General features: G+C 43.8%; 1 protein-coding gene and 1 pseudogene across 1 annotated transcript; both read left to right on the top strand.

Moving 5' to 3' along the window:
- Positions 1-7879: 7879 nt before the first annotated feature.
- On the top strand, positions 7880-8709 carry LOC147622531 (uncharacterized; annotated as a pseudogene).
- Positions 8710-18522: 9813 nt separating this feature from the next.
- Positions 18523-19271, top strand: LOC147622530 (uncharacterized). The gene has a single exon (XM_086822086.1). The coding sequence runs from the start codon at positions 18559-18561 to the stop codon at positions 19216-19218; it is 660 nt and encodes a 219-aa protein (XP_086678212.1). The 5' UTR covers positions 18523-18558; the 3' UTR covers positions 19219-19271.
- Positions 19272-21531: the final 2260 nt, after the last annotated feature.

Genomic DNA, 21531 nt, shown 5'->3' with positions numbered 1-21531 from the left:
AATTTGATTGGGTAAGGCCTGAGCCAAAGGCAGATGCACCATTGTCATAGCCAGCCAAAATGTTGTAGCCACAAGTGGTAGCCCCACAGATACTGCAACAAGAACAAGAATTTCTAAATGTCGAGCAGCAGGAGGAAGAGCACCCAGCTCTGCAGAGCAAGACCCAACATGGGAAATGATAAAAGAAATGTTTGCTACCCTCAGCGAGCAAGTACGATGACAATATGTGCATGAAGCACATATTAGGGAATTGGAAAAGCATTTATGGCCAAATCAACCACCCAAAGCTTTCCACTAATGCAAGCTGCTTTGGAGCGGGAATGGGAGCAATGGGAATTGGAGAACCCAGAGCCGACGGGAGCAGGATATAACATCCATCCAATCAATCCTAGTATAGCAGAACTTTTGGAGAATCAACTCTCGTGGAGGATGGAATGGATGAGAAAGAGAGAGGGGACTCTTTGATCCTCTACAATTTCCCCCAAATCCTGAGGACATATCCCACCTATTGCCTCTGCAGGCGCAGATACTCTTGGGCAGATTTTGAGAGAACCCGATGATCAAACCCCATGGCTCTCAACGACCCAAGCATACCCAACCCTCAGCATTTTATAGAGATCACCAAGGATTGGTTCTTGCAGCAATGTAGGACCTACAGCAAGATCTACGCCGACGTGCCAGATATTTCATGTAAAATGTTTTGCAAGATTTTGAGGTTGCTTATGAGGGTATTCACAAATTTCAGGAGATCAGGCTTCGCGAAAGAGTCTGACATTGTTTTAACTTGGGAGATGCAGGGCTTGCATGGGACTTTGACCTAGCGCCAGCTCCAAAGCAGGTCCATGGATTATATGCCAGAGTCAGGTACATGAAAAGCTCTGATATGAAGACCTTTGAAGAGATGTTCACTACAGGTTTCATAGAATCTTACAATAGTAGTTGCTTCTATAGCAATGCTACAGTAACTCAACGCATTATGGTGTATGTAGTGGAAGAAATAGAAATTCCAACACCACCACCAGATGTAACAGATCCATAGAGGATAGCCAGAATGGAAGAAATGGATGAAGCCATCAGGGCAGTTAGGCCTAGGACTAACCTTCCAACAGCAGGATATACTTTCGAGATTTTAGCTCAAGTAAAAAACCTCCTAGACCAAGCAGGATACAAAACACCTTCAGCATCACGAGGCCACTTTGCTAGACAACAAGGCCGAGGTCAACCTTCTAACATAAATCCATTTAAGTTAAAAAGGACTTACAGAAGACATGGCGAACACCCAAAAGACGGAGCCGGCCCTTCAAGAAGAGACCCTCCACCACCCACAACACCTATTGTTTGAGATATCCACAGACGAACATCCTTTAGATAAGGGGGATTGTTTGGAGAACATCAACAGGGACAGGTACGATAATAGGTAACAGGTACATAAAGAAAAGAGGACCATTGTCATGGGAAGAGTGCGAAATCCTAAAGTGCAGGAAATATCATTTTTGAAGCCATAAACCCTTTTTTGTAGTGATTCCCGCCAAAGTACATTGTATATATATCACCTAGCTGATCTGTGGGCTCATGGAGTTCCAAATTGTAAACCCACAACCCATCTATCCGCTTAACTATCATTTTTACTTAGTTTAAGTGTGAAAAGCCTAGTAAGTTAAACCTAGGTATAAAAGTGAACAACTCTAAGAAGTGAGGGCTTTTTGGTTATTCTTGAAGTAGAGCTTTAACATTCTAGCTAAGAGCTACCTAAACCCACTACTCTAATCTAAACCAAGCTAGTTGCAAGCATCCTTGCTTAAGCTTTCTCTATTGTAATATATTCATGATTAATTAATGAGCAATGGCAATGGTTTCTCTCTCTCTCTTCTCTATTTAATTAAAACAATGATCAAGTGTGCATGGATGAATATTTCTTTATAGGATTAAGTAGATGACTCTATGTGTGTATGTTTTTTTAAATCAAAGGAGTGTGTGTGTGTGTGCTTAATTAGCTTTATTAGCATTGAAGCATGATTAATGAGTAACCTTGTTGCTTGCATTAGGGCATGAATAACATTGAAGAAAGAGGTGAATAAGCACTTGAAAGGAAATGCTTGCAATGGTAGCTTATGAGTCTATGCTTTGCTTGATTAGGTTAATGATTCCAATTAGCAATTTTTTCCCAAGTGGTTTTTTCCCTTCATCCATAAACCTTTTTGTATATACCATAATAATCAATATGCACAAAACTGAGGCCATACCATCAAAAATACTCTTCAGCACCGCATATGGGTTGTGAGAAACACATCCTCATCAACAAACGCCACTTAACTGACTGCCTCGGCAGATCTCTTAAGTACCCTTAGGATTTTTTCGCACAACATATGTCTTTTGTCATGCCTTCTCTGTGAAGCAGTTAAGGCTCAACCCGAGCATTGCATAAGGCACGCTTCTGAGAAATACCCATGCACTTGAAGCACAAATAAATGCAGGTACTACAATGCTAAGGAAGATAAGGGCATTTTTATGAATGCACTTCTATTCTAAAAGGTTGCAGGTTCTTCACGATATCAAGCTACTTCTGCAGCAGAACCTCAAGAAGTTTCACACCTCTACAATTACAAGGCAAAACAACAAAGATTCGGCAATCAACCAAGTAGTTTACACAGCATGTCTCACCCACAATAACAATCAGACTTGGGGGAGTCTTCTGTGTTGTGTCGTAGTAGTACAGTGGTAAGTTTCTCGAAAATCTTTTCACATGTTGGTTGCTACTAACCTTTTAACCCTCACACTAACTTCATTTTCATACTCACTATGGTTACCAAAAATATGTGTAACACATGCATGTAAGCAAGAAATTCAAACATTTGCCATAAAAATGATACTTTAATGAATTGAAGCCATGCACAACAGCCATACGTGACTAACTTTCATCCGTTTTACACTAACTTGCTGAAGCAATCAACTTGTGAAAGATTTTTTGGGACTATTGTTGGCTGCTAACCTTACTTGTGCAGCAACACACATAAAAGAACAACTACAGACACCTTTGAAGCATGTCGGAGGACGTACATGGTTTAGACTTGGGGGATTGTTCGGGGAACAGTTGCCTTTGGTCCTTACAAGCAAACGGGCGACAAATGCATGAAGAAAAGAGTGCCATTTGTTATGAGGAGCTGCGGCGGGAGCAATATGCCAAAACAGGGATGTGAGTATGCCAAAACAGGAAAGTTTCCATTTTTGGGACTTTTGAGCCGTTCGGATTACGGGTTACGAGGAATGAAGAGCAGGTACCGCACAATGAGCCAATGTCAAGAGAGAGGGAGCTATAAACAAAGAGAGTAAGCAGCGGGAGCGGGAACCTGGGAAACTGGTTTTGAAGACTTTTTCCTATTTTTAAGTGAATCCCGCCTAAGTGCAATGTAATGTGTGTCAAGACGGAAGACGGGCTCGTAAGAGTTCCACAATGTATAATTCTTAGCCTATTTTCCCATGTTTTAGCCAATTTCTTAGTGGGTTGTCCGCCCAAGTGTGAAAATACTAGAAAGTGATAGCCCTAGGTATAAAAGTCAACACAACTAAGAATTGAGGGCTTTTTGGGTCATTTTCAAAAGTGAGCTCTCAAAGTCTATACTCTCTCCTCTAACTTGAGCTAAGCTCCAAGCTTCCATGGAAAGCTTCAAGCTCCCATGGAAAGCTTCTTATGTAGTTAATCTTTTATGATTAATACATGGCTATGGCTTCTCTCTAAGTGTATCTCCTTCTCTCTCTCTCTTTGAATGAATGTATGGCCAAGCATCAATGCTCATGTGTGATTGAGTAGTTGATAAGCTACCATTCTATTTATTTCTTTGATTAAGGATTCTTCTCTATTTGTTTAAGCATTGTTGCTAATCATTCAAGCTTGTGGGTTTGCAATAAGGGTATGGGAAGCATGTATGGGAATGTAGATGAATCTTTGTTTAACTTGCTTGCTTGAGTGTGTGTTTCTTTGTTTGAATGAGTAGATTAGCATAAGCATTGTCATTGTGGGTTTGCTAATTATCTTGTAGTTAATGAGCTTCTTGCAAGAGTAATGTGTATGCTAAGAGTTGAGTCCATTGAGCGAGTGTGAGTAGCATAAGGTGAGAGTGAGTGGATTAGCTTCTTCATAGCTAATCTACTTAGTTAGTGTGTGTGTGCATAGATTTAGGACCATTAGGCTACCCTTTGCATTAAGCTATAAACTCCCTTGCCTTGACAAAGCAAGGTTTCTTCCATGTGCTAGCCGGGTTAAGCTCTCCACAAGTTAACCTCTTCTCCTTCCATGAGATGAGTGTGTGTGGATGCCACTATCCAATAGTGACCCCAACACACGTGAATGGATTTCCTATGGTCAAAAATTGCGTTTCGAATGCGCCCGCGCACATGTTCGGTGTCGGATGGGGATGAAATTTTGTACGCCTCTCCAACATGATGTGTTTGAGAGGCGTACCAAGTTTCATCCCCATCCGTCACCGAACAAGTACACGGGCGCGTCTGAAATGCAATTTTTTACTGGGCACATGAATGGATTTCTTATGATGTGTTTGAGAGGCATACCAAGTTTCATCCCCATCCGACACTGAACATGTGCGCGGGCGCGTCCGAGACGTAGTTTTTTACTAGGCACGTGAATGGATTCTATGGTCAAAAATTGTGTTTCGGACATGCCCGTGCACATGTTCGGAGTCGGATGGGGATGAAACTTGGTACGCCTCTCTAACATGATGTGTTGGAGAGTGGTACCAAGTTTCATCCCAATCCAACACCGAACATGTGTGTGGGCGCGTCCGAAACACATTTTTTGACCATAGGAAATCCATTCACGTGCCTAGTCAGAAACTGCATTTCGAACGCGCTCGCGCACATGTTTGGTGTCCGATGGGGATGAAACTTGGTACGCCTCTCCAAAACATTGTGTTGGAGAGGCGTACCAAGTTTTATCCCCATCGGACACCGAACATGTGCGCGGGCGCGTCCGAAACACAATTTTTTACCATAAAATTCATTCACGTGCTTAGTAAAAAATTGCGTTTCGGACGCGCCCGCGCACATGTTCGGTGTCGGATGGAAATGAAACTTGGTATGCCTCACCAAAATGGTGTTTTGGCAAGGCGTACCAAGTTTCATCCCCATCCAACACCGAACATGTGCGCGGGCGCATCCGAAACGTGCCCATAGAATCCATTCACGTGCCTAGTCAAAAATTGCATTTCGGACGCGCCCGCGCACATGTTCGGTGTCGGATAGAGATAAAATTTTTGAATATAGGAAATACATTCAGGTGCCTAGTCAAAAACTGCATTTCGGACGCGCTCGCGAACATGTTCGGTGTTGGATGGGGATGAAACTTGGTACACCTTTCCAACACATTGTGTTAGAGAGGCGTACCAAGTTGCATCCCCACATCACACCAAACATGTGCGCGGGCGCATCTGAAACACAATTTTTGACCATAGGAAATCCATTCACGTGCCTAGTAAAAAATTGCATTTCGGATGCGCCTGCGCACATGTTCGGTGTCGGATGGGGATGAAACTTGGTACGCCTCTCCAACACATTATGTTGGAGAGGCGTACCAAGTTTCATCCCCATCCGACGAACATGTGCGTCATGTTGGAGAGGCGTACCAAGTTTCATTCCTTTCCGACACCGAACATGTGCGCGGGCGCGTCCGAAATGCAGTTTTTGACTAGGCACGTGAATGGATTTCCTATGGTCAAAAATTGTGTTTCGGACGCGCCCGCGCACATGTTCGGTGTTGGATGGGGATGAAACTTGGTACGCCTCTCCAACATGATGTGTTGGAGAGGCGTACCAAGTTTCATCTCCATCCGACACCGAACATGTGCGCGAGCGCGTCCGAAATGCAATTTTTTACTAAGCACATGAATGGATTTCTTATGGTCAAAAATTGTGTTTTGGATGCGCCCGCGCGCATATTCGGTGTTTGATTGGGATGAAACTTGGTACGCCTCTCTAACATGATATGTTGGAGAGGCGTACCAAGTTTCATCCCCATCCAACACCGAACATGTGCGCGGGCTTACCGAAACGCAATTTTTGACCATAGGAAATCCATTCACGTGCCTAGTCAAAAACTGCATTTCATACGCACCCGCGCACATGTTCGGTGTCGGATGGGGATGAAACTTGGTACACCTCTCCAACATGATGCATATGTTCTATGTCGGATGGGGATGAAACTTGGTACGCCTCTCCAACATGATGTGTTGGAGAGGCGTACCAAGTTTCATCCCCATCCGACACCTAACATGTGCATCTTGTTGGAGAGGTGTACCAAGTTTCATCCCCATCTGACACCGAACATGTGCGCGAGCACGTCCGAAATGCAATTTTTGACTAGGCATGTGATTGGATTTCCTATGGTCAAAAATTGTGTTTTGGCATGCCTGCCCACATGTTCAGTGTCTGATGGGGACGAAACTTAGTACGCCTCTCCAACACAATGTGTTGGAGAGGCGTACCAAGTTTCATCCGCATCCAACACCGAAGATGTGCGCGGGCGCGTCTGAAATGCAATTTTTGACTAGGCACGTGAATGGATTCTATGGTCAAAAATTACGTTTCGGGCGCGCCCATGCACATGTTAGGTGTGGGATGGGGAGGAAACTTGGTACACCTTTGCAACATGATTTTTTGGAGAGTGGTACCAAGTTTCATCCCCATCTGACACCAACCATGTGCGCGAGCGCGTCCGAAACACAATTTTTGACTAGGCACGTGTGGATTCTAGGATCTTCAAACCTTTCCGGTTACAGGTTACACGGAATGAAGAGCAGGTACCACATGAGAAGTCAGTGTCAAGAGTGAGAGAGCTATAAGAGAAGAGTGTAAGCAGCGGGAACGGGAGTCCGAGAGACCAGTTTTGAAAACTTTTTCCCATTTTTAAGTGAATCCCGCCTAAGTGCAATGTAATATGTGTCAAGAAGGAAGATGGGCTCATAAGAGTTCCACGTTGTATAAATTCTTAGCCTATTTTCTCGTAATTTATCCATTTTCTTAGTAGTGTCCGCCCAAGTGTGAAAAACCTAGTAAGTTTTGACCTAGGTATATAAGTGAACACAACTAAGAATTTGGGGCTTTTTTGGTCATTTGTAAAGAGAAGAGCTCTCCATCTCTAGCTAAGCTTATCTAAGCTCCAAGCCTAATTGTGATTAACTCTTTATGATTAATACATTGGCTATGGCTTCTCTTCATTGTGTTCTCTCTCTCTCTCTCTCTCTCTTCTAGTGTATGAATGAGAAGCAATGACTCCTTGCTCATGTGTGATTGAGTAGTGGATAAGCTCTCTAATCATTCTTTCATTAGTGCAAGAGCTTTGTCTATTGATTTAAGGATTTCTAGTCTACTAATCTAGCTTGTGGGTTTGCTTATTGGGCTTGGGAAGCATGTGCGGGATAGTAGATAGATTCTATGCTTTCTTGCTTGCTTGAATGTGTGGGTTTGATTCTTAAATGTGTAGCATTGCTTGCTTAATCACATGCTTAGTCTTCTTTGTTATTAGCTTATGTTAATGAGCTTGTAGTGAAGGGAATGTGTGTGTGTGTATTTAGCTTAATCTAGAGAGAAGAAGAGGTTAGCATAGATTGTTGAGTGAATGAGTGAGCATCATCATTGCTTTGCTCATTTGATTAGCTTGTAGGAGTGGGTTAATGACTAGATTAGTGCCCTTGATTAAGTTAACTACTCTCTTACGTTGACACGGTAGGATTTCCTTCATGTGCTAGCCAGGTTAAGCTTCCTGCATTGACCTCTTCTCCTTATCCATAGGGTTGAGAGTTGTGTGGATGCTGCTACGCTATGGCGGGCCCATCAGTGGATATTGAAAGAGAGATGCATGCAACTGGGGATGGCACATAAAAATAATATGTACACAACATTGAAACGGGAAATGCATGCCATTGTGAAGGCAGAGATGAATGTATTGGAATGTATGATGCAAAAAAGATTAGACGATGCACTTGCCACTTTTGAATCATGGAAATCAAAAGTGGAAAAGTGCATAAGTGAAAAGGACGCTATGATAGAAGAACTCAAGGGAGAACTTACAACTCGTAAAAGTAGGCTAGAAAAGGATGGGGCAAATTAGCCCTCAGTGATAGAGGAGCTGAATAACATTAAGGAGAAGGTGAAAACATTTCAAGAAGAGGAAGAGCAAAAATCACGGGAAGCCTCCTCATGGGCGGATGTCCTCACCAAGACACAAAAGAAGGTTGATGAAGCGGAGAAGTGGATTGAGGTCGCAAAGAAAGGGAAAGGTGGCCTGCATGAAGCTACACCCTCATCAACATGACCATAGAGGAAGAGAAAAAGAGGAAGACAAGGGCTCTTCATGTCCGTGTCACGGGTCTCAAAGACACTGACAAAGTGGAGGAAGAAATGAAAGAACACTTGAAGCGCATGAGCATCTCGGAGCCTACACACATAGGTGCTTGGAGAGTGGGGAAGAAGGGGAATGAAGGGAGAGGAAGCTCTAAGGAAAGAGCGCTCATCATACGTTTCCCTACAATGGAGGCTAGGAAGGAGTTCTTGAAGAAGAGTCCTACACTCAAGAAGACTGGGGCACAAATAGCACAGATGCAAGAGATGATGCCTGAGATCAAAGCAGCCAGGGAGAAGGGGAAAATTGCTTTCTATAGAGGAGGAAGAGTTGTGATTGTGGAGAGACGCACCACATGATGGTGCGCAACCTATGGGACCAGCCTAAAACTAGCAGCATGGAACTGTAACGGGTCATTGAAGCTAGATGTATCATGTGGGCGCCTTTAAAGATAGCTTCAAAGGAAGAGACATTATTTTCTACTGAGAGACACACCAGACTCTCGGTGGCACATTACCTAGGGTGACAAGATACCATTGGGAGACTACTTGTAGACAGGAGGTGAGATTAGAGCATATAGGACGTGGGTCGGGAGGTGTGGCAACCTTATTCAGGGAGGAGTTGCAGTTCCTCATTTGTATTGTTTGGAGAGATAAGCATGCCAAATATATGTGGGTCAAGGTGAAAGCGGAGACTGGAAGGTCACTCTATATTGCCATATGCTATTTTCCCCCAGCACATCTCACTATGCACCGCCCAAGGGGCAATCACCATATATGATACTGGATGAGGACATATGGGAATTCTCTAGGGATGGGGATGTCATCCTTCTGGGGGATTTTAATGCCAGGACGGGCCACTCTCAGACAGTCTTTTACGATACCTCAGAGGAGATGTTGAGAGAGTTGGATGTCAGTGATTTGGGATTGGCCAGGCTTTCGCAGGATGAGAAGCACATTGGGTATGGGGGATCAGGTTTATTGTCATCAAACTTCACATCCACCTGGAGAGTTTGCAATGGTGGCCAAAAAGCCCTGCTTCTGTCCATATGCCCTCTACAACCGAGATGGTGCTCTCCCAATGATCTCATACTGTTGAACATAAATTCAAATCAAAAGTCAGATTTTATGCAACATGCGGCTGGCCAGTCAAAATATGCATAAGTAAAAGAGTGTTTAGTGCAAGAATCTTACAAAATCCTCCTCGAAACTGGCCCAGCCGCCACTCCCAAGGTGATGGGATGATCTAGCCGCCACTCCCAAGGTGATGGGATGATCTAGCCTCCAATCGAGCTCTGGCTGCGTCCCTCTGCTGCTGCTGCCACTTGTCTGGAGTGGTCATCCTCTCCTCTCTGATACCCCTCCACTCCTCTCTGTCAAGCCAGGCAGGTTGAGTATCTGTAGTCCGTGTGTCTGAACTTCGATGCTTCATGTAGTCGTGCATGTGCACACCCATCCAAATATCATCAAAAGCATCCCCCCTAGAGGGCACTGGATACTCATGATGCAGTGTACTGATAATATAGTCCTTGGAGGATTTATCCAAGGACCTCCAAGAGACCATGACAGTGTGTCAAAAGATCTGTCTCCACAACTTGTGCATGCGTCTCATAACCTTCTTCCCCTTAGGGGTCATGATGATCTCACCGGTTGTACGATCGATGAGGTATGAATATCCCTCTGGCACCTCCCTGCCATAAACTGTCGGAGTCCTGATTGGAGAAGGAGAACCCTCGTTGGCCAAAACCTCAGGCGTCTCCTATATAGTGGTCGGGACACTCCTCGACGTGCTCAGAGCACTCTGTGCCGCATGTGTAGGAGAAACTGCATCGTCGTCCCCGTCGCAACAACCGGGCCTAGACTCTCGTGAAAGTCTGCTACGATGACTACGTCGGCTCATCGCCGACGCAACGGTATGCTCTGAGTGCAAAGGACAGGTCTGGTGCAAGCGCGATCTTGAAGGAGGAGTCTGCTATGAGCGCGATCGCGACTGCGATGTACTGGATCTCCTCATAGTCGCAGCTCTGCCCAACACCTGATCTAGCTGATCAAGTGAAAGAGAAAGCAAGAAGCGATCTATGTCTGCGGCGCTCGGGTGAGCGCTATTGGTGGGATCACTCATACTGCAGGTGTATCAAAGAGGTGTGTCTGTAGCTCCACGAGAATATAGAAACCTGCATATACAAAATAGATGAGACATACTACTCTCTCTCTCTGCATCTCTCTCATTGAACAATTTTAAAAATGTAATAAACAAAGATCTGTGGCATGTAACGAGGACGCTCATTATGCAAGGTCGCTTGTGGGAGATGAATGCATGGATCAATGCGTGTTATGACAATGTGTGCATTAAGCCGGGCGTATTTCTTGCTGGGCGCCTGCAACTGGTTTAGGGTTTAGGGTAGCTTCTTGGAGAGCCGAAGAGCCGATTCAAGAGCAAGTAATGAGTTGGTTCATGGAGCATAAATGTAAGTGGCTTCCAACAAGGCTGGTTATGTGAAGGCTAGTTATGTGAAGGCTAAAGCATCTGCACATCAATCTACTGCTATTCCTCCGCGTTTTCAGCATTGGCACCTTCCTTCCTACAACGTTTTTCAGCCCCGGACTATATCTCATTAGCGTTTTCAGTTGTGGATCCCTCTTTCATCAGCATTTTGCTAGGTGGTGGCCTCTTGACTGTTGTGCGGGGCGTCGGGTGACTAGGAGAAGCTATTTGGTGGCTGTTTTTTGCTATTTTCTGCACTTTTGGGGTTGTTTTCAACCTTGGACAATGGTATCGGAGGTATTTTCCAAGCTTGTGGAGGTACCCTACAAGCAGCTTTGCGGCCTACTTCTTCCTCGGCTATTCCCCTCTTCAGAGAGGGTATTCTGGTGCATTTTCTTGAATTTTCTTCTTGGAGAGTGTCTTCTGAGAGCGGTTAAAGGACTCGGTTTGGTTCTTTCAATAGGCGTGTTTGCGGAGGTGTTTTTGTGCAGCTTTGATGGGTCCTCCTTGTGTATCACCAGAAGTCTCCCCGGCAGTGCAAACTTGCAATAGTGCCTTTGAGGTATGGTCTAAACTAGAGGATCTCTATGTTAGAATATGGCATCTCACGTGTGTTAATTAGGCTCATTTATTGGATGGTCACTTGAGAGGTAGGTAATTACCTAACTCTAGAAAATGTTTCCAGTGCCTATAAATAGGACAGCATCACCAAAGAAGCAACAAGAAGCCCAAAGTGAACTCTGAGAAGAAGAAACCACAGGAGAAAAGGAAGCCCATCAACTTCGAGAAGAGAAAAGAAAAGGCAAATGCATGAAATTGCAGAGAGAGAGTGAAAGATGAAGCTTCATCAAGAGGGTGCAACCAGGAACTTGATGTTGAAAGAAAGCTTGTGGAAGATGGATGCTCCAGCCATGGTGTTCATCACAAGGATAGAACAGGGAAGAGAAGAAGAAAAAGCATGGAAGCTCAACAACTGAGGTGGAGCTCAAAGATGCTTCGGAGAAGCTGTAAGAAACAGCGCAAGAACCAGCAGCAGCAGGAAACATCATCATCGCCTAGAGAGAGTAGGGCGCAGCGTTGAAGTTACTCCAGCTACTGAAGACAGCGGAAGGAGACTCGTTACACAACATGAGCAGTCGCTCGTTGTAGAGCACAAGGCAAAGAGGAGCGAAGCTATTGGAGAAGCGAACAGCACCAGAGAGCGCACCCAAACTAAAAACAGCAGTAAAGAGAGAAAGAGTCGCAGAGGTACAGTAGGATGGTGGAAGCTGCTAAGAGGAAACAGGCCGCCAAGGAGGGCGGTGAGAGCTTGGAAAATCGGTCAACTCCACAGGCGTGCCTCACACAGCAAGCGAGCTGCAGCCAGTCTCAGTAGCGCAGTTCAGAGGAGGTAGTCAAGCAGTAGCACAGCACACCAAGAGCTGAAGCAGAGGCTGACGTACGCCTAGTACAAGGCAGCGGGGGCTGCTGTGGTGACTTCAGTGAGCAGAGCATGCAGCTGGAGAAGAGGAAGGGCGATAACAGCCAGAGAGAGAAGCAGGCGAAAGGAAGAAGACCGCCATAGCTGTTGTGCAGAACAGGTCGAGTGGAAGGAGAAGAGAAGACCTGACGCGTGCAGCGAATTGAGAAGATGACAACCTGTGTGCCAGAAATCTAACACACGCAGCGAAGTCGGCGCACAGACGTTCAGAATTTTTTTTAAAAAAAAAATATAACCCTTATTGGCATAAGGGTATATTCTACTTCCTTCAATCCTGGAGTGTTTTTTTCTAAGGTTCATAAACCCATAACTTTTTATTCACACACACCTTAATTGGAGATCACTCATCCGCATAAGGGTCCGCTGCCCGGCTTTGGCCAAAAAGGCTTTGTAATTTTGTATTTTTCACCCAAAAATGATGATGGACAAATCGTCCCCACGAGCATGCGTGCTCAAAACAGAATTTTTTTTTGTAATCATCCATGGTATGAGGGTAACCTGCCCGAGCTCACCTAGAAGCTCAAAATGGTAGTTGTTGTGATGTGTGCATGAGCGATGCACGTGTGAGGTGCATGCGCATGGGTTGGATCATCCCACCCGAACTTCCATGTTCAAATCGGACTCAGTGGTTCCGCTGTGAGCGATGAGTCGGCTCAAAATGGAAAAGGTGTCTAAGATGGTAGACACACACACACATGTTTGGATGATGGACACTCCAATGTATCATCGAGGGGGAGTGTTGAGAGGTAGCGATTGCGGTTGTGCAATGCTACATTGATATGGGTGATGGGTGATGGGTGAGTTATGGAACACCTCGATTAAGAGGGGGTGTTGAGAGATGTAATCGCGGTGTTGTGTGTATGTGGGAAAGCACCCTAGAGGAGCAAGATATTGTGGTGAGATATGAATGCCACATGTAATATTGCATGGTGTGTGAGAGTTGACCAAAAGAAGTGGAAAAGGAGTTGCCACATGGATGATGATGTGTAAAGTGGGATAAGGCTAGAGAGCCTATATCATTGTATGGTTCATTGTGATATGCAATACAAGGGAATAGTGTTGAGTGTTCAATCTCCCTCTCTCTCTCTAGTCATGGAGTTTTTAGTGTGGTTTAATCCACCTTAATTATATTGCTTAATCTATGTCCTTCACCATGATCAATCCCATTTCTAGAATCTTAACACCTTGCTGTTTCCAAGCTTGGAAAATGATGGAATCTACAAGAAACACATAAACACCATTTCCTGGGCCCGACCTACCATTTCCTACAACTGAGGTACCATGGACTCACAAGTACAAGAGCAAATCTGTACCATCCAATCGCAAGTATAAGACTAGATGGATACCATCCATTTACATTTTTGCGGATGCCTTGAATTCCCAAAAATTGAATTTCTTGTCTATCACATAGGTCACGACACAACAGTAGGTGATAGCCTTGCAAGAATGCATTCTAGCACCAAGTTTGGGAAATGGAGAACCATAGAACCCACCCCCAAACATGAAGTTTTAGTCTTCTATCATAGAGGGGATTGAGGAGGAGGTCAAGGATGAGGGCAATCCGGTTGCAAAGGGGGACAAGAGTTCGTTCCCTATGACGATGGAAAAGAACCAGGTAGTACTATCACAGTTCAACCCTTGGTTTGCAGCTTGCCTAGCTTCATCAAGTATGATGGTAAGTGATAACATGGTGTAGTCAATAAGTTCATCAAGCAATTTATGGCTCACTTCATGTTAGCTAAGATTCGGGACCCATAAGACAAGGTTCACCTAGCAGCCCCTCATCTCACAAGCAAGGCGGTGCCATGGTGGCAGCATTGGACTGTATAGAACCCTCGTATGCCAAAATATGACTGGAGAACATTACAATTGGGACACAATCATCTCAAATTTCAAGCACTATTTTCTCTATCCACAATACCTCACTACATTGGAGGATGACTTTGTTGAACTCAAGTAGAAAGGAATGGCAAATTTGAGTTACTTCAACAAACTTTTGACCTTAGCTTAGCAAATAGAAGCTACGGATAAGTAGAAGCTCTGGGCCTTCACTTGAGGGTTGGATTCCTCAATCATATATGCGATCAAAAATCTCAACCCAAAGACATATGAGGACGCATTGGCACTGACACAAAACAAGGAGATAAAGCTAAATGATGGTAAGCCAAAGCAAGCAATAGGTGGGAATTCTTTGCAGTAGCATAATGGGAAGGGCCACAACAGTAATAACAACAACAAGAATGAGAAACTAAGCAATAGTTGCAAGCCTAGATGACTCCCAACGAAAACAAAGGGCAAGGATAATAGGTGGATTACTATACGTAGAGAAGCAAAAGGCCTATATGGTCGAACAGAGATGCTTAAGATGTCATGTCAAATAGCATGGGAAGGAGGACTGTATGATGTGGAAGGAAAGGCAATAAGCCTCAATCAAACCAACCACCCTAGCTTCAAAAACCTCAGTAGTCCCAGCCACAAGCGTGGTGGTACAAAGGGCCACATATTTACCATTATCCTCGACACTGGTAGCACAACGGATCTTGTCTCCACATCTAGATGCCAAGTTAGAGTGTATCATGCTGCCCTTTGTGCTCGATGTTGATGGGTTCACACCAGGTATCCGCATGCAGATCACCAAAAAGGTGGCAAAAAAAGGAACAATTGTTTGTTCAACAAGTAGCATTTGAGCAACATTTTCTTGCCGCTCCCCTCATAGGGTGTGACATGATCCTTGGGAACCCTTAGTTTGATAATGATTAGATAGCAAGATGAGCACGTTCTTCATCACAGAAGGTGTGCCTACCCTAGTCACCCTCAGTGATGTTTAGAGTCTTCTAGGTATCCCATTCATCTCACATCTCCAGGCAAAGTGAGTGATCAAGAAGGGAGCCGAAATTGCATTATTGTATGTTCGAGTTTCTTGCATTTTTCAACTTATAATCCCAAGCAGGTTGGCTTCATTTATGGATCCAACACCACAATATCACAACTAGAACACGAACCCGGGATTGAAAAGGCATCATCATATCCTGTTGAGAGATGACCTTCCTCTGAAAGTTCCGCCCTATCAACCAAAAGACCATTGGATCATGGTCATTCCTGACCCAAAACCACCGAGCAAGTTTCCTATTGCTTATCAAAAGCATTGGAAGGGCAATTGGAGATGGATCGGGCCGGATTCATCCGTCTGAGGTCATCTCCATTCGCATCACCCATCCTCTCTGTCATAAATAAGGAAAGGTCGCACCAATTGTGCATCAACTATATAGATCATGAAACAAGCTGACAATCAAGAACAAGTTCCAGATGCTTCAACTTGAAGAGTGGCTACCACCAAGTTTGGATTTTTTAGGCCAACATTCCAAAAACAGCTTTTAGAACCAAACAAGGCCGCTATGAGTTCGTGGTGATTCCCTCTGGCATAACTGGTGCTCGAGGGACATTCTATAAAACAATTTCCTATGATTTTTCTATACTTATTGGGAAGCGTGTTTTAATATTTTAAGATGATATCCTAGTTTTTTTAACAACATATGAGCAACAATTTGTTGGATGTGGAGAAGGTTTTACGAATTTTGGAGGAAAATCAACCCTAGAAATTGGCATCCGAGGAACCAGTTTTGAAGATTACCCACGGGGGGGGGTCACTTATAAAAAAATTGCCTATCAGGTGAGTTCAATAGAAATATATTTTAAATATATAAAACTTACAAAAATATATTTAAATAGGGGATTTATTTTTTATATTTTGGAAAAAAAATACAGATTTGAATAGAAAAGGATACATAAATTCATTCAAAAATTCACAGATAAGGGATTTTTAAAATAGGCCTTGAACGCACGCCATATAGTAAGTTTTCATAGACCTCGCTTTGGATGCCTCTGCAGTGTCATGTTCTTGCAAAATTTTAACCTATCTTCTAAGCTCTGCCTCTTCCTGCTTATTTAGAAGCCTTACATTACCCGCTTCCCGAAGGCGAACCAAAGCAGTTTGAGCATGAGCAATATGATTGCGATTTTGCTGAGCATAAAACTTGCCACATTTACGAATGACATGCTGCATTTCAGTAGTAAAGGCCTGCCACTTTTGCAAATTATTGAAGGGCTGCAATTGAATATACTGCAGTAAGTTGATAACAGTATTATGAAAAAGGCCCCGCCCAAGATGAGTGTTATTAACCATAAGCAGCCGTTTTTGATGCATAGCGCCCATAGCATGCTGCCAACCAAACACAGCCATGTGAAGGAGTAGCGGGCAGTGATCTGAAAGGTGCATTGCGCTACATACCTGCACATCACATACTGGTGGCAGCCAGTCAAGGCCCATAGCATAGATACAGTCCAGCCTTGACCATGCTCTAGAGTGAGACGCAGAATGGAAAGTGTATCCGCAGCAATCCATACCATGGCACTGAACCCACATATCATGTAAACATAGATGAGCACTTGCAGATTACCACACATCTCTCTTTGCCGCTAACAAAACACCTGCACCAGTTGCAGAATCATGAGAAAATTCCAGCATGTTAAAATCCCCACAGAGAAAACCATCTACCATATTAACAGTACAGAGCCAATCCTATAACTGACATCGAGCATTGGAATTATTGGCCCCATAAAAGTTACCAACCGAGATAGAAATACCATCATATCTACATGAGACAAAGAGCCCTCTGCCTGAAGCATGATTAAGGAGAAGTGTAGGATTAAGATTATCCTTTACTATTGTCAATGTACCGGAGTAGCCATCAGGAGAACCACCATAAAACAGAGAGTACTGATGACAATGACCCACCGAGTGTGCCTTATCATGCAGCTTATGTTCCTGTATACAAATCACATCAAAATCCTGCTCTAAAATCCATTTCCATAAAGCCTTCAATTTATCAGGACTATGAAGGCCTTTCACATTGAAGGAAGCAATCTTCATGCAAGTTGGGTATTTGGAACCATCTCCCCTGGCTCCCTAGACTGCTCTGAATCATTCATGACAATCTCAAGATTAACTGAGCTATTATTTGTATGCATAGTTTCCTCTAACGCAAGATCCTGAGCAAGAGCAGCATAATTATTATAATTAGAATAGCCAGAGGAAAAGGAGTACCTGGTTCGGGGTTTAGTAAGAGCTCTCCTGTACGACACATTGGTAAACCCATCAGAATCCATAGCCCTCTTCCCTTTGTCAGGTGATTTGGAAGTAGAAGGAGGCACTGATGCAGATGCCTGATTGACCGGATTCATATGTCCCTTATGAGGAGAAGCATGCATAGGAGGCCACCCCTGTTGTCTAGGAACAGAAGGAGGGGATGAAGGCTGTGACGCAGGGAGCTGGGTTTTCCCAAAGATGTGCTCAGAAGGAACCATGGTTTTACTTCCAGGATAACTGGGAATGAGCTTTATGTCAACTGCTGAGAGAGTAGAACGGTTTTTGGAGAAATGCCCAATATTACCACAATGAGAACATGCTCCTGTAAGAGATCCCCATTTCAAATAAATAACAATCCTGTCCACTCTGATGTCAATCTCTAATGTGGAAGGGAATTTTTCATCTGTCTTCCACATGATACAAACCTTGTTCCTGTTAGGAGAGTTAATTGAGGGTGAGAAAAGCACTTTCCCAAGTGAGCCTGCTATATCATTGATGCCACCCCACAAGAAGGTAGGCAAATCAAACAGCTCCACCCATACCGGAGAGTTAGTGAGAAGATCTTCCTTTATGAGTCTCACTGGCTTCCAAGGAAATACATGCACAACCTGTTGATGCAATAGAATAGTAGGAGTGCTGAGAAATTGATCTCTATCTTCAGGATTATGAAGTAGAACTTCAAAGAGCCCTTGCCCTGCATAAAAAATCTTGTCGATGGCAAAGTATTGAAAACCAGCATCGATGGCCATAGCAACATCCTTAATGAGCGGCAATTTTCCCGTGTAGTACAGGACAAGCCCCCTTGAACGAAACACATTCATATGATTCCATGCTACTTGAGGAACAATATGTACAACTCAGTCCCCTTTTACAGAAGGGTCTTTCGTGAACTCTCTCTCTCTCTAATATGATTTACTGCAGCTTAATCAATGTATATATGCTAAGAACAACTCACTAATTTTGGGTATCTCTTTCTCTCTCTCTCTCGCTCTCTCTCTCTCTCTCTCTCTGATTAATATGATTTACTGCAGCTTAATTAATGTATATATGCTGACCAGAGCAGCACACTAATTTTGGTTGGTGCTCTGCAGCATATTCATGTTCATGTTCTGCATGGGTGCCATGGTGGCGCTAATAGGCGCTGTAGTACCGGCAGACCGGACAGCGGTGCCGGTTCACGGCAAGGTGGGCAGCGTGGTTCGCGAGGAAGGCTGCCCAGAGGCTGCATATGCCTACCCCTTTCAGAGTGTGTGCGACGTGCCAGCACAGTTCGATGTGGAGTACCACCTTGTGGCTCCTTTCAGCAATGCATTGATAGCCAAAGGGGGATTGACGGCAGGTTTCGGCTCCTCCGTTTCTTTCACGGGCAACCAGAGCGATGAAGGGTACAAGTTCAAGTTGACAGCGCTCTCGTCATCCGCCTCCGAGAACATCACCTTGGAGACTGCTTTCACTGTCACCAACACCGAAACCGAGAAGAAGCTTGGGTGGCAATTTAGTGCTTGGCACCGCTCCGTTGTCCTTTCCTTTGTGGACGATGACGATGCCACCGAGTTTCACTTGGCTAGAGCTTGTAATGTCCCCTTGCCTTGCCCAGAGACCACGGGCGCCCGCTGCGAAAGCTACTTCTTCCTCACTCCCGCCCTCGTTGGCCTCACCGGCATCGGCTCAAACTCCGGTTTTGCATTCTCCTGGATTGTGCCTTCTGGCTCTGAATCTTCAGGGAACCTGCCCCTCCTCCTACGCAGGGTCTACTAGAACCACATCAATATTCTCCTGCGGAGGATTGTGGTTGTGCCACAGTTTCAATAAGTAGCAGAACTTCTTTTGTGTGTGTGTGTGAGAGAGAGAGAGAGCGCTTGCAACTTCTTTTGTGTGTGTGTGTGTGTGTGTGTGAGTGAGAGAGAGAGAGAGAGAGAGAGATTGTGCAATTCATTGAGCTTATTACATTTGACAACTAGGTATGCACGCCTAAACTCTGCTAAGAAAATTATACGCACCACACAAAGCGACAAATTAACAAACACTGTGATTTGTAATTTTTAGTAGCTTCGCGTATTAAAGAATGGACAAAAATTACATGGAAGTTATTTAGGTGTTGCTAGTTGTTGTATAATGCTAGGTAGTGGAATGGGAGTAAAGAGTTGAGAACCATTCAATTTGTCTTAAACAGAGTTGTGATGAGTATGTGGCATCGTTGTTGTTGTCATTGAAGATAGGTTTTAAACAAGTGCCTCTCAAAAAACAAAAGCGAAATTAGTTACACAAAGAGTTTAATTTGTAAGGCAAGTTTTACTTCAGCAATTATGCCTCCCCAATCTTAAATGAAATTGATTTCATTAATTATGCTTCCCCAATCTTAAATGAAATTGCATTAACTAGTTAGATGGGGAGGAGCTTAAAAGTAAACTACATTTTTTTTTAAAAAAAGGAAGGGGGGGGCGAGTGCTTGGCACTCCGCCCCCCCCCCCTTTCCTTTTTTTTAATCTCTCTCTCTCTCTCTCTCTCTCTCTCTGTGCGCCTTCGCCTCTGCCTTGCAATGTCTCATGGATTTGTTTCCCCTTGCGCCCAACATCAAGTCCACTAGAGCATTGCCCAGCTCGATCTGCTTCTGCAGCAACCCGTGCCTTGAAATTTCGACATGGATTTGTTTCCCCTTGTCAACAGCTTCAAACATGCAGAGCGTGTTGGCCTTGCATATCCTGCAATCATAGCAATCCAGGACAGAACTTTCCTAGAAGGGAGCTTCTCTAGAGCACTTTGCGCTTGATGAAGAGCGCCACACTTGGCATACATGACCACGAGAGCACCACACACCACAATATGATACTCCAATAGCCCCTGCCTCCATACCTTGTCAATGGCTCCAGCAGCACACGCTTTGAGGATGCAGGCATAGGTCACTTCAGTTGGAACGATGCCGTTACAATGCATTTGTTCAAAACATTCCAAACCCAGTTGGCCCTTCCCTTCTCGCGCATAGCTTGCTCTCTCTCTCTCTCTCTCTCTCTCTCTCTCTCTCTCTCTCTCTAGCTTCTCTCTCTCTAGCCTGCTATCTTTCTCTAGCTTCTCCATCCAAGATGCTATTATGCATCTTGGATGTTAAAATAATTTTTTTTAATTTATATCCAAGATGCTATTATGCATCTTGGATGTTAAGGCAAGTTTTACTTGAGCAAGTATGTGCACGATTAAACTAATTGTGTTTGTACAATTCATTGGTTTATTACATTTGACAAAGAGAGAGAGAGTATGTACCTGGTTTGGAGGCATCGTTGTTGTTGTCATTGAAGATAGGTTTTAAACAAGTGTCACTCAAACAAGAAAAGCGAAGTTAGTTACAGAACAAGTTTAATTTGTAAGGCAAGTTTTACTTGAGCAAGTATGTGCACAAATAAACTAATTATGTTTGTATATTTCGTTGCTTTATTACATTTGACAAAGAGAGAGACAGAGAGAGGACACAATGTCTTAAAAGTTTTATTTTAAATTTGATTTCTGCAAGACTAGAGTGTCTATCAAGTATTTCTTGAGGAGACTAAGACATCAAAACTTTATGCAATAAGCTTGATCTCCAATCCAATGGATGGTCCTCCATAACAAGGTCCCCATTTCTTGAATTTTCCGAGTCAAATAGAGCTTTTCTTGCGTCTACTTTCAAAAATACCATGTCTTCTTCTTGAAACTCTTGTAGTTTTAAAATTTTGTTAACACTTAGATATTTTGACAAATCTAAGCTTTTCATATTCACTTTTCATTTCATTCACAATCTACTTGCCTATCCAAACCTTTCCAACATGGCCACACCAAGGAGAAGAGATGCACTCTTAACTGTAAATTCCTTTCAGTGGTTGCTTTTATAGGAAAATTTGTCCTTCTCATCATAGTGTGTGTGTGTGTGTGTGTGTGTGTGTGTGTGTGTGTGATGGATTTGTGGCTCTCTGTGTGTCAATAGAAAGGGAGATTTGCATGTAATATGTTTCATAAAGACACTATTAACATTTAATATCTACCACATGGCCTTCAAATTCAACCTTTTGTTTGGGACAAAAAAATGAAGTTTCCTTGCTG

The sequence above is a fragment of the Cibotium barometz genome, chromosome 28, assembly GCF_041138505.1.
Source record: "Cibotium barometz isolate CiBa-2024 chromosome 28, ASM4113850v1, whole genome shotgun sequence".
In the NCBI taxonomy this organism is placed as follows: domain Eukaryota; kingdom Viridiplantae; phylum Streptophyta; class Polypodiopsida; order Cyatheales; family Cibotiaceae; genus Cibotium; species Cibotium barometz.
The sequence above is the reverse complement of the archived record's forward strand: the minus strand, read 5'-3'. Positions and strand labels throughout refer to the sequence as shown.